Below are 13052 nucleotides of genomic sequence, written 5' to 3' on the forward strand. Positions count from 1 at the left end.
CTTACATGAGAGGCCTTTGTGCAAAGGCCGGGGGCTATATCAACGAGACCCTTCGGACCCGTGGCTTTGATCCTTTTTCTCCTTCCCGGGGTCTTCTGGTGCCTTGCTCGACCCGCCAAACCAACTTCCCAGAAAGCCCAGCAGCGCACTCTTAGATTCCTTCTGGCCGTCTGCTGCTTGGCTGGGTGGCTCGATTGCCCCCATCTGCGTCCCCTCACCCGCAACGGGCTTGGCTCGCTCCGATGCAGTTGCTGACTGTGATGCCACCCCCGCGGCTGCCGATTCATTCTTTGCTGCGCGCTCGGCTGCTCGCTTCCGTTTTTTGTCCATCATCTCCTGGAGAGCCTTCTCCTCCTCGTCACGGGCCTCTAGTTCCCTGATCCATTTCTGTCGCTTCTCCTCTGCCTCTCGCTGCTGCTTCAACTTCCACAACTCCCTTTGTTTGTTGCGGTCTTCGGCATAGTAGATACCGCCAGCAACCATGGCTAGCACAGTGAAGCCCTGCGCTGCGACACGGGCCCGGAACATCCTCTGGACGCCGTGATGGTCGCCGCGGCGCATCGCGCGGTACGCATTTGTGAATGCGGCAACGGTGAGGATGCAGCCAATCGGGACTAGCGGCTCCTCTTTGAGCTTTCGCAAGATTTTCTGGAAACCGGATTCATTGTAGAAATCCCTGGTGAAACCTATATAAGCTCTTGTTCGCCCATAAACAAAGGAGGAACGGCATTCCAACTGGCTTACTCATTATCGTCAAAAGACGACGGCAGTGGCCTGCCGGACAGAGGTCGGTCGGACATCCTTAGCGGTCGATCTGAGTACTTTAAAGCCGATAGGCGGGCTTGGGCATTCGGAAACGTGTTTGAGTTGCCGTGCTGTGGTCGTGGCCAACGCGCTGGTATGGTGGAAGCTTCATGTCGCTCATGCACGCACGGGAGAATCTTGGCACTGCGCCAAGTGGTGGAGTCATGTATGACCTGACGTAGTACGTGCAGTACGTACGGATGTAATCCGTATAGTAGTAATATACAGACCACTCCCAGTCGATTCTCCCTGTCTCTGACACGGCACATGTACGGACGTAATCCGTACTATTATAAACGTGCGCTAGTACACGTACCTCGAAGTATCGGCGGTGTTAGTACGAAAGCTCATGTACCTGACGCGTGGAGCTTGCGAGCTCAGCAAGTGCTACCATGCGGTAGAACACGGTTCAGTAATATTCATCACATTCCTACCAGGGAGCGGCCAAGCTGATGATTGTATCAACGGAGAGTATTCTGTACCGAATACTGCGAAGATCGGACAGTTACGTGCACGAATGACTCGATCTCCTGGGCCCACATGGCTGGGGATACGGACTTCGGGACACGCCCCACTAAAATATTCGGGCACTTTTTTAAGATAAGATTGTACGCAGCCCGAGAACGGAGCTCCGACTTCCCCAGGGCACAGCAGCAGTTTAACTTTATCACGGTAAATTGTCGCTGGGATGACGACTTCCTCGGAGACCGCGAGCCCATTGGGGCCAAAGGACGGTGAGCAGATTCAAATCAGTGGTGGCAACAGCACGAGCACGACTACCCAAATACCGACGACACAAACACCTTCTTCAGAGGACGATGGGTCACTCGCCAAAACACCGTTTCTGAGCAGCCTTTCCCTCACCGAATACAGCGCAAAGCCGACTATCTCTCCCGAGGATAGGAAGATGAACATGAAGAACATCGTTCCCGAAGAGTTTCTTCTGCCGAATGGAAACCCGGACGTGAGTCTCCCAGGCCTGTTCCGCGATTTTACCGCGAGATGGGCCATCTCAACCACACACCCTCGTCCCACTGTCGCTGCTTGTGGCAGCGCGCCCTCTGGGTCCATCTTTCTCTCATTGCTCGTGCTTGGAAGTTCTTGAGGTGTTTACCATTTGATTGGTTGCTGAGACGGGCTGCAGTACTTGCGTCTTATTATCACTTCCTACCCCAGGGTTAGAGAGGTGTGCAACGAGATCCCACTGGTCCACGCGGTCAACCTAAGCAATCGCCTGGAATGTAAGGTACTGCTCAAGCGTGAGGATGAGCAGCCCGTGTTCAGCTTCAAGCTACGGGGCGCCTATAACAAGATGGCCCACCTGGACCGGGCCGAGTCCTGGCGAGGTGTGATTTGCTGCAGCGCCGGCAACCATGCACAGGGTGTGGCGTACTCCGCAAGAAAGTTGAAAATTCCGGCCACCATTGTCATGCCCAAGGGCACGCCGAGCATCAAACATCTCAACGTGTCAAGATTGGGAGGTCATGTGGTTCTCCATGGCGCGGACTTTGACGAAGCCAAGGAGGAGTGCGCTCGGCGGGCAAAGCAAGACGGCCTGATCAACATCCCGCCATTCGACGACCCGTACGTCATCGCTGGCCAGGGGACCATTGGCATGGAGATTCTCTCTCAGACAAACCTGCAGAAGCTCCAGGCAATCTTCTGCTGCGTCGGCGGCGGCGGCCTCATTGCTGGTGTTGGTGTCTATGTGAAGCGCATTGCGCCGCACGTCAAGATTATTGGGGTGGAGACTTACGACGCGGACGCCATGACCCAGTCGCTGGCAAAGGGCGAACGCGTGCTTCTCAAGGACGTCGGGCTCTTTGCAGACGGAGCAGCGGTCAAAACCGTCGGCGAGGAGACATTCCGCATCTGTCAGGAGGTGGTCGACGAAATGGTTCGGGTGACCACGGACGAGGCCTGCGCCGCCATCAAAGACATGTTCGAGGACACTCGGTCCGTGGTCGAGCCTGCGGGTGCCTTGGCCATTGCTGGACTCAAGAAATGGGTCGCCGCGAACCCCTCCAGCGATCCAACAAGATCTGTCGTGGCTATCACATCTGGCGCAAACATGAACTTCGACCGGCTCGGCTTTGTTGCTGCTCGTGCTACGTACGGCGAAGGGAGGGAAGCGCTTTTGGCCGCCAAAATCCCGGAAAAACCAGGTGCTTTTGCAGAGCTGATCAATGCTGTTATGCCCCATTCCGTAACCGAATTTAGTTACCGGTATGCGGGCGACACTGAGGCTAACGTGCTACTCGGCATCTCTCTCACGGCGCCGGGGAGCCAACGGGCACACGAACTACAAAAGATCATGGATCGCATCCGGGCATCTGGGACAATGGACGTGGCCGACTTGTCCGGGGATGAGCTGACGAAGAGCCATCTCCGGTACATGGTTGGTGGTCGATCTAACGTGCCGAACGAGCGCCTCTACATGTTTCGGTTCCCCGAGCGGCCCGGTGCTCTGGAGCGATTCCTTCAGACGCTCCGACCAAAATATAACATTAGCCTATTCCAGTACCGGAACCATGGTGGAGACATTGGCCAGGTTTTGACTGGAATTCTGTGTCCCGATGACGAAATCACCGAGCTACATCAGTTTCTTAAGGAGATTGGTTATCCATGGGAGGATTGCACAAGTTCTGCTATGTTCAAAACATTTCTAAGAGCATAAGAAGAAGATAGTATAGAAGCCTAGGTATAGACATTTTAACTAATACATCTGATAGCTTATATATATATACTCTTATAACTAAGCTGCTTGATTAGGTTATAGATATTTTAATAAGGATATACTTAGAATCATTTAACTATTATATAGCCACTTAGGATAGGTATAAGCCTTAAGTTTAACTATAGCTATAGTTATCCTTAACTATAAAAATATTTATAGGTTATATAATTAAGGCTAACCTCTAGCTAACTAGTTAACTATATTAATACCTAGGCCTAGTAAAGACTCTAATAATTCTAGCCTCTAGGCCTTAAGTATCTTAAACTAAGATTTTCTATCAGAATCTACCTAGGACTACCTTCTTTAGCTAGGTTATAAAGGCTTATTAGACTAGGGCTAGAAGCTCTTAATATAACTAGAGGGCTATAGAGTATAGTTTTATTTTTCTAGCTCTAAGAAGCTTTACTATATTTAATAGGTATAGATAGAAGGCGCCTAGGCATCTAGAGGTACTACTAATAATAAAGACAAAGATATAGAACAACAAGTAATAATAAACACTTCTTTATCATATATATATATATATATATATAATAAAGATATAGTTCTTCTTTCTTTTATAAGTTTAGCTATCTTTTTCTATATAAGTAGACTCTTTTATACCTACCTAGAGGGGCATTAGTATTATTACCTTTATATCTATTATTATTACTATCTTAGTAGATAGATTTATCTGCTATAACTATAGATACTTAGACGCCCTAGATACTTTAAGCTATTACTCCTTTCTATCTAACTAAGCAGAGGTTTAGTTTTAGAGGTATATAGCTATATTATAGAGAGGTAGTACTAGCTTATATATTTTTAAGAGCTTAATTAGGGAAGAGCTTAGCTTTAAGTCTAAACTAGGCTATTAGACTTTAAAAGTAATAGATAGTAATGATAATACTAGAGGAGAAAAGCCAATTATATATAGAAGTATATATAGTAAGTCTATTAGGAAAGTAAGAAGGGTAAATATAAGTATTAAGAGATCGGTATATTTAATAGTAGGCTAGGAAACTACTCTTACTCTAATATAATAATGCTACTAGTAGAGATAATAAGAATAACAAGATAACAAGTTTAAGGGAGTTTAGCATCTATCTAAAGGGATAGAAACTCTAATATATAGATTAATAAAGCTAGAACTATTTAGGTTTTAGAAATAAGACTTTAAGATTATAAGGGCATTAGAGGAAAGCCTTACACCTAGTAGTTAGTACTAACTAATTAGTTTAGAACTACTACCTATCTCCTAATAGGTAAGGCTAAAACCACTAGACATGCTAATATAGCTAGATATATTAACACTAAATTTCTTATATATTTATATCTTTATAAATGGTACTATTAAGTTTACTTACCCTTGTAACAATAGCCTTAAATGGCTATAAATAGTTTAATTATAAACTAGGCTCTAAAAAGCTTAAAAATATAATAAAATTTAATTCTACCTAGTTATAACTAGTTAAATAACTAGTTATATAACTTGCCTTTATCTTACTCTCCCTCTATATTATACCCCCTATCCCTATCACTCTTAACACTCTTAATTATAGTAGTACCTTCTCTATTAGCATCCTAGTAATAGTTATTATCTTCTATCCCTAGCGTTACTAATATAGACTTATAGGTACGTCGTTTTTGAAACCTCCTAATATTCTTAATGATAGCTATATATAGAGACTCCTTCTTAACCCTAGATAGAGATAACAACTTAATATCCTTTTCCTACCTATCTTTACTATCTATAAAGTTAAATCTATTATTATTACTATTATTAATTAACATTATAGATATATTACTAATCTATATCCTAGGATATTTAGGGGATAGGAGTTTGACTTCTAATAATAGCTTCTTAGCTAACTAGGGAATTAGGACTTCCTTTTTATCTCCAAAGTCAAAAATTACTAAAAGCTAACGCTCATTTAGTACTAAAGAAGATTATTATCATTAAGAAGAAGATAATCATTCTTATTAGTCTTTTCTAAGAGTTTAATACAGGTTAGGATATAAAGGTAACGTCAATTAGTACTAGGAATCTTATTTTCTAGGCCCTTTTTCTAGACTTTATATTCCTCTTTATAATCTTATTTGATCTATTTAATGGTAATATAGGTAGCGTTTTAGCTAATATCTTAAATAGCCTTAGAACTCTTCTAAGCTTAGATATCCTAAACCTATTAAATCTATTAAATAGTTATACTTATTATAACCTCTCTTATTAGCTTGACAAATTAGCCTATTATAGGACTAGGCTCTACCTAGGATAGACAATACTAGGCTTTACCTAGTACCAGACTAGACCTACCTAGCCTTACTAATATATATACTATTAGCCTATAGGACGTTTATAATTCGTTTATAACTCGTTTATTAAATATGCCGTTAGGGCCTGGTTAGGGCCCGGCCTAGGACCTAACCAGGCTTACCTAGGTTATATATATATATATATATTAGGTAAAAGGCACTCCTCTATATAATTATTATATTCTTTCTCTTTTTCCTCTTTGAGGTAGTTAAATAAAATATTATATATTTATCTATAGCAGCTATAAGGCTAGTATATTATATTTTAACTATAACTAGAGAGGCTCTGGCATACTTATTAGCATAGCGGTATAGGATAAATAATAATAATAATAATAATAATAATAATTTTAACTACCTTCTTATTAGTAGTAGCTTCTCTAAGGGAGCTATTAATAATATAGTTATAGTAGATCTAAAGGTATATAAGCCCTTAAGCTTAGTAGAACTATAGGAGCTTGTTTTAATACCCTTTAAGTATCCTATACTTAACCTATCCTAACTCCTAACTTAGCTAGGGTACCCCCTAAAGCCTAGTGGCTATAACGAAAGCGCCTCCTTACTAGATAACCCGTTAATAGTAAAAAGGAACGTTTTAGAGCCTAGAAGAGTATAATAGAGTATATTCTTATAATAGATAAGGACTTTATCGGCGTTAATTATGATTAGTAGATCTTTATCTAGGGAAACATTATATATTAGGTATAGACCTAAGTTATAGCCTACTATAAATATATAGGCCTAATAGTAAGATGTGATCTGATCTAGTTCCTTTAATATCTTAAAAGCATCTTCTCTAACCTTTATAAGAAGATAGTAGCCCTATTAGAGCTAGGATTCTTATAATAAAGGGATAATAAGCCATTCTCTACTTATATTATTTGGTTTAGGGCTAAGCTATTAAAGGTAGGTAATCTCTTCTAGAATTATAAGACATACCTAATTAAACTATAATAATTCCTCTCTTTAAAACTTAAGTATATAGTAATAAGATAAAGAATCCCCTAAGATAACTATATAGTAATTATGAAAAAAATACTATAAGATTACTATAGATCTTAAAACCATCTAACTAGGTAATAGACATTAATAGATATAAAAGCTATAGGTAGTACGTAAACTATAGAGAGAGAAAGATATAAAAACAGATATACTAAGAACTACAATTAACTTAGCTTATATTAACCTATAGAAGAAGCATCTTAATAAGGATAGGGTAGGTAGGTATAATAGTAATACCCTAGAGGTAAAATAGATTAACTAGAAAGTATATTTAATATAATAAGTAGCTAGAGTATATATCTAATATAGATAAAACGGCTACTTTATTATTGAATATAATTTTACTATTACTATAAGACTAATATAGAAGAACTAGCTAAGAGTTAATATTAATACCTTAGAGGCTAAGGAATAGAAGGAAGATAATAACCTATCTAATAAAGAAGATAAGGAGTAGGGAAAAGAGTAGCCCTTAAACAAAGTCTTATAAAGGGGCTAGAAGATTATAACTATATAACAGACGAGTTTATAAAGATTAATAAAAGAATAGATGGACCTCCTTTTCTTATTCCAATCTTCTTTACCTCTACTAGCTTTATGAATACCTAAGTAGATAATAGATATTCTTATTATAATATTATTAATAAAAGAATATATTAGAAGCTTAGAATTAGGTAAATTAGTATACTTACTATATATATCCTTAGGATTATAGCTAGGCTATATATAGTCTAAAGGATTACTTAAATAGCTTATATTATAATAGATATTAATAGCTAGATAAGATAGGCTATATTCTATATAGTCCTAGGACCTATATATAATATTATATTAGGCCTTCTATAGATAGAGTATTAGAATGTTATATTAGATATATATATAGGTATCCTTAAGATTAGAATATAACTAAGACTATTTATATCCTTATAGCTAAGAAGGATAAGAATCTTCTAAATTATAAGTATAATTTTTATAGATATAATATAGAAGATATAGAAGAAGAAGACTTCTAATATCTTCCTAATTACTAGTATCTAGGAAATAATAACTATCTTAGAAGTAAAATACTACTATAATAGAGAGGGTATAGAAAGTAGAGGTACCTAGTTAGAGGCTAGTATAGAGCTAGAGATTATCTTACTAGATAAACTTTATAATTTTACTAATCTCTTTAATAAGGTGAAAGCTAATTAACTACCTCTATATTATAATATAGCTAATTACTATATTATATTAAAGGAGGGCTAAGATAGAAAGACCTCTAAGCTCCCTTAGGGGGCTCTCTATAATATACTATAAGATTATTCATTAGAGATCTAAAAGTAAGTTATTAACTTATTAGATAAGCGATAGATCTAAGCTAGTTCCTTATTAGCTATTACCCTTATCTTCTTAACAAAGAAGGTAGATAAGGGATAGAGGTTTTATATTACTTAAGATTATAAAGTAAGACTAGTATCCCCTATTACTTATTAAGGAGATATTCTATTCCTAAGTTAGAGCTAAGTAATTTATAAAGTTAGATATCTAGGTAGCCTTTTACTATATTTAGATTATAAATAGTAATAAGTATTTAATAATATTTTAGACCTAATTTAGCCTCTTTAAGTAGCCTATCCATTCCTTTAGACGTATAGATATACTTATAACATTTTAATAATATATTAATAATATCTTTAGCTTAATATTTAGAGACTTTATAATAATATACTTTAAGATTATCTTAATCTATATTATAGGTAATAAGTCAGATTATTTAAAGTAGATAAGAGATATATTCTAAAGATTATAGAAAGTAGGACTTATATTAGATGTTAAGAAATATATATTTATTATAAAAGAAGTTAAATAACTTGGTTATATTATTAAGGTAAGGGCCTAGATCTACCTAGATCTTAAAAAGCTAGCTGCTATCTATAAGTAAGAGGTACTATAGAAGGTTTAGGGAGTATAGAGTTTCCTAGGGTTTATAAACTTCTATTAAGACTTTATCTCTAACTTCTCTAAATTAATTATACCTTTAATATAGTTAACTTATAAGAATAGCTTATTTTAATGAGGGATAGAGGAATAGGAGGCCTTTTAAAGCCCTTAAGATAGCTTTTATATTAGAATCTATTCTAATATAATAGGATCCTAAATAGGAGATAGTACTTAAGATAGATTACTCTAAGATAATATTAAAAAGGTGCCTATCTTAATCAGGAGGAGATAGGGCCTTATGCCCTATAGCCTATTATTTTATAAAGCTAACCCTAGCTAAATAGAATTATATAATCTATAATAAGGAATTACTTATAATTATCTTATATTTAAAGGCCTAATTAGCTAAGCTTTATAGTATTATTACTCCCTTTTAGATTCTAACTAATTATAAAAACCTTATATACTTTTCCTAGCCTTATTTAATTAGTAAATAATAAGCCTAATAGGCTAAAATACTATCGCTCTTTAATTCTAAACTTTATTATTAACCTAGATTATAAGTATTCTACCCTAATAACTTATCCTACTATAAATAAGACTATCTTAAAGATATATAATATATAATATAACTCCTTCCTATTATTTAGATAAATATAGTAAACACCTTAACATTACCTAAAGTATCCTATTTACGAATAGGGAGTACTATTTTTATAGATAGATGGCTTACAGCCTTATAGGATAAGGGAAAAAGAGCATCCTCTAAAAAAAAACTTCTCCTATATCTTCGCAAATACCCTACCAGAATATACAAAACTACCATCGCTAGAAAGCTCTCAAGAGACGCTACTTAACGATACTACTTTCAACCACGCACAAGCCGTTATAGCTATATAATAGGCACTATAAGCATAGAAACCAGACCTAACTATAATCTAACTGTACCTCGTATACCTGTCAAAACTTTCATTATATAGACTACCTAACACCCCTAAATATAATGTTAATTTAAAGCCTACTACTAAGCTACTAAGTAGGGAGGCCTATAGCTTTAAACTAATTAAAGGGTAGCCCTCTATAGGCCTCCCTTACCCTAGGTATTAAGGAATTTAGGGGTCTTATTACTTAACTAGTTAACTTTATACTAAGCCTTAAATAAGGTAAGGTATAAGACCTTATTAATAGGCTCTTATAGGGCCTTATAATTACTATTATAGGCCTAGTTCTAAACCTATAGGAACTTATAGCTAAGGAAGTCAAAAAGGGGCTTAAAGAAGCCTTTAAGGCTACCCCCTACCCTACCTAGGTATAGGTAGTTATAGGTTTATAATAGGGGGTAACAAGTCCCTAGGGAGGCCTACTATTAGCTAAAGTAGTACTATTATAAGCCTTATAAGAGGTTATAATATAGAATATAAACCTATAGAAAGACCTTAAGGCCTATACCCTAGCTAAGATAATCTAAGTAATTAATAAGGCTTCTAGCTACTAAAGAGCTATTATAGCTAGGAAGCTCCTAAGTAGGGATATTATAATAGTCTTTAAAGATAAGGCTAGTAAGGATTAGTATTTAGCTAATAAGCAATAGATAGCTATATAGCCTTTAGAGAGTAGGCTAAGGAGGTTAATAAGGCCTATATAGTCTTAGTTAAAGGAGTCTAGAAGGAGGAGCTATAGGGGGTTAGTAAGTAAGACTTTAAGGGAGTAATAGGCCTATAATTAATTAAAATGGTTAAGTTCTAGCTATTAAAGAGCCTATAAAGGATATAGGCTATAGTATTCCTAGGCTTATAAGACCTTAAAGAGGCCTAGAAAGCCTATAATAAGGGTATAGTCTAAGATATTTAAGTATTAGATTATAAGCGTTATTAGGATACCCTAGAGCTAAGGTAATATTATAGGTACTAGAGCTTTAGCTATATCTAGTAATATTATTAGTAATTAGCTTATTATAGCTATTATAATATAAAGGCCTATAGGGAGGAAGGGAAGACTAGAAAGCCCTAGTACCTTACTTATTCTAATTAGCTCCCTTATAGGTATATAGCCTATAAAGGCCTTTATATAGCCTAATATAAAGGCTACCTAAAGAAAGTCAAGGCCTAGGAAAGGGCTAGGGAGGCCTACTAATATAGACCTTAAACCTTTTAACTATTAGAGTAGTTATACTAGAAGGTAGCCTTTAAGTTTAATAACTAGCTAGATAACAATAATTACTATTAAACTAAGGTTAAATACCCCTATAGAAGGCCTACCCTAGCCTAGTAAGTAGCTAGGAATACCTTATTTAATACCTAATAGATCTATATTTCCTTTCTATAGCTTAGAACCCCTTCCTCTTTATAATTAGCTAAGGGGGTAATAGCTATATAGCCTACTATTATACCCTTAGGCTCTACTCTAGCTACCTTAAATATAAATTAAGATCTTCTAATAGAATATCTAAGGTAATAAATAGGCCTTTAAGGTCCTACTAAAAAAAGCTAAATATAATCTACTAGCTATCTAGGAGCTATAGATTAACTAGTTTATAAGGTTAATATATTACCTTAAAGCTTTAAACTACTACCTAGTTTATAAACAGGAGCGCCTCGAGCGCAGGTATCCCACGCCCCACGAGTGGACCTTCCGGACGCGCATGGACTTCCGTGGCGGCAACTGCGCGAGGTTCGAGCCTTCGCCGGGAAAAATCACAGACTGGCAGCAGGTTGCCTGGTGGTTTGAGACCACGGTCAAGCGGCTTGAGGATCCCAACATTGACGGGCAGGGCGTAAAGGATGCTCCGCACGAGTACCCCCCCGGGACCAAGGATGTGACGGCAAAGTCGGAGGAGTGGAGGAGAGGATACTACGAGGCCATGATGGGATATGCCAAGGCAGCTGAGCACATGGACGGTTGGGTGCTCGATAAGTCCAGGAATATTGTCTTTCCTCCGGGAACCATGATCGGGCCGTCAAATCCCTTCCCCAAGCCACTCCCGCCGGGCTTCAAGGGCGCGCCGCGCGAGGAGGACTGCGAGCTGCGGTTCGAGTCCCCTGATGCCATCTACCTGCGCATCCTGTCCACCCCCGGGTTCACAAATCGTCAAAAGATCGAGGCCGGCCTGGCTTACGGTTCCTGGCTGGAGTACAAAGGCATCAACGGCCCGGCCAGCGTCATCCTCGAGGATGCCGTGAACCTCGCGGCCTCCGAGCGGCCAGGCCTGCCCGCCGAGCCCCTCGACAAGAAGACCTGGACCCTCAGCGAAGCCGCCGGTCTCCCTTCCGAGAACCTCCTCAACGCTCTCACAGCCTACGCCACCTTCCGCGCCCGCCAGGGTGCCCTCGACTCCGCCCTGCCCATCCTCGTCTCCATCCTCAAAGCCCGCCGCAGCCTCCCGCCGCCCACGGCCCACTCCTCGTCCTCCTCGAACTCCATAACCGCTGCCCTGAACAGCAACAATAACAACAACAACAACAACAACGGCAACGGCAACGGCAACAAGCCCGCCGGGGCCCGATCAGCAGGCATCTGGTCCACCCTCACGGCATTCCTCGCGCCGCCCCCTTACCCCCCACCCCCGCCAGACGGCACCGCCCCGCCCACCCGCGACGCCCTCGACCTCTGCCAGGAAGCCGCCCTGAGCCTGCACATCGGCGAGATCTTGTACGCCTCCTCCCCCGGCAGCCGCGAGGAGGGCCTCGGCTGGACGCGCGAGGCCGTCGACGTCGCCGAGGAGCAGCTGCACCAGCTGCCGCAAAAGGCCACGCGGGACAGCCCCGCGCGCGCCGCCTGCCGCGAGTGCCTCGCCACCGGCCTGGGCAACTGGGCCGCCAAAGTCGGTCATAGTCGGTTCTGGCAGCTTTCTGGCAGCCGACGCAACCTCGAAAACCCGAAAACCCCGTTGGTCAGCGGGATCCGCAAGAGATTCGCGGTATTGTGCGGCCTGCTTCGGCTTCTGGTCAGGAAGCATATCGCTTGGCTTTGAATGGGTCGTTTCTCATCTGCAGCATGTACTCGTAGAAAGCTTCAACGCTGGAGTGTTGGGAGTGGGGGTGGCGTGCTTGACGGGGTCCTGCGCTGATCCATCCGCCGAACGAGAGCAATGTCTTGGCATAATGCAACACGCCAAGGAAAGGGAGCCTCCAAAGACGACTGCGCAAAGCCTCATTATTCTCACAAGTCGTCTATTGTGGTTAACGTTACCACACTTGCGGACTCTCCACGTAAGCCGTCCAATCAATGAATGTACACTACGGTGCTCATCGGACAACGAGAAGGGGATCAGAGATCTACGAGTGGGTCGAGC

At 40.2% G+C, this 13052-nt stretch overlaps 3 protein-coding genes across 3 annotated transcripts; 2 read left to right on the forward strand and 1 right to left on the reverse strand.

Annotated features, from left to right (window-relative positions):
* Position 1: 1 nt before the first annotated feature.
* MYCTH_2309086 (uncharacterized protein) lies at positions 2-971 on the reverse strand. Its single transcript, XM_003665367.1, has 2 exons — positions 745-971; positions 2-676 (listed from the first exon to the last, which is right to left on the reverse strand). Exons 1-2 carry the CDS (start codon positions 798-800, stop codon positions 40-42), a joined length of 693 nt encoding a protein of 230 aa, XP_003665415.1. The 5' UTR covers positions 801-971; the 3' UTR covers positions 2-39.
* Positions 972-1378: 407 nt separating this feature from the next.
* Positions 1379-3561, forward strand: MYCTH_2309088 (uncharacterized protein). Its single transcript, XM_003665368.1, has 2 exons — positions 1379-1768; positions 1949-3561. The coding sequence occupies exons 1-2, from the start codon at positions 1493-1495 to the stop codon at positions 3479-3481; spliced, it is 1809 nt and encodes a 602-aa protein (XP_003665416.1). The 5' UTR covers positions 1379-1492; the 3' UTR covers positions 3482-3561.
* Positions 3562-11345: 7784 nt separating this feature from the next.
* Positions 11346-12731, forward strand: MYCTH_2066447 (uncharacterized protein; the record flags this gene model as incomplete). The annotated part of the gene is made up of 1 exon (XM_003665369.1): positions 11346-12731. A coding segment is annotated over one exon (1386 nt), but the record flags the coding sequence as incomplete, so codon positions are not given.
* Positions 12732-13052: the final 321 nt, after the last annotated feature.

The sequence above is a fragment of the Thermothelomyces thermophilus genome, chromosome 5 (assembly GCF_000226095.1).
Source record: "Thermothelomyces thermophilus ATCC 42464 chromosome 5, complete sequence".
Lineage (NCBI taxonomy): Eukaryota > Fungi > Ascomycota > Sordariomycetes > Sordariales > Chaetomiaceae > Thermothelomyces > Thermothelomyces thermophilus.

Excerpts from the sequence above, each read along its gene's own strand:
- MYCTH_2309086 (XM_003665367.1), bottom strand. The coding sequence starts at position 800 with ATGTCCGACCGACCTCTGTCCGGCAGGCCACTGCCGTCGTCTTTTGAC. Across the intron at positions 677-744 it reads TCGTCTTTTGACGATAATGA|GGATTTCTACAATGAATCCG; the intron begins GTAAGCCAGTTG and ends AGGTTTCACCAG.
- MYCTH_2309088 (XM_003665368.1), top strand. The coding sequence starts at position 1,493 with ATGACGACTTCCTCGGAGACCGCGAGCCCATTGGGGCCAAAGGACGGT. Across the intron at positions 1,769-1,948 it reads TGCCGAATGGAAACCCGGAC|TACTTGCGTCTTATTATCAC; the intron begins GTGAGTCTCCCA and ends GACGGGCTGCAG.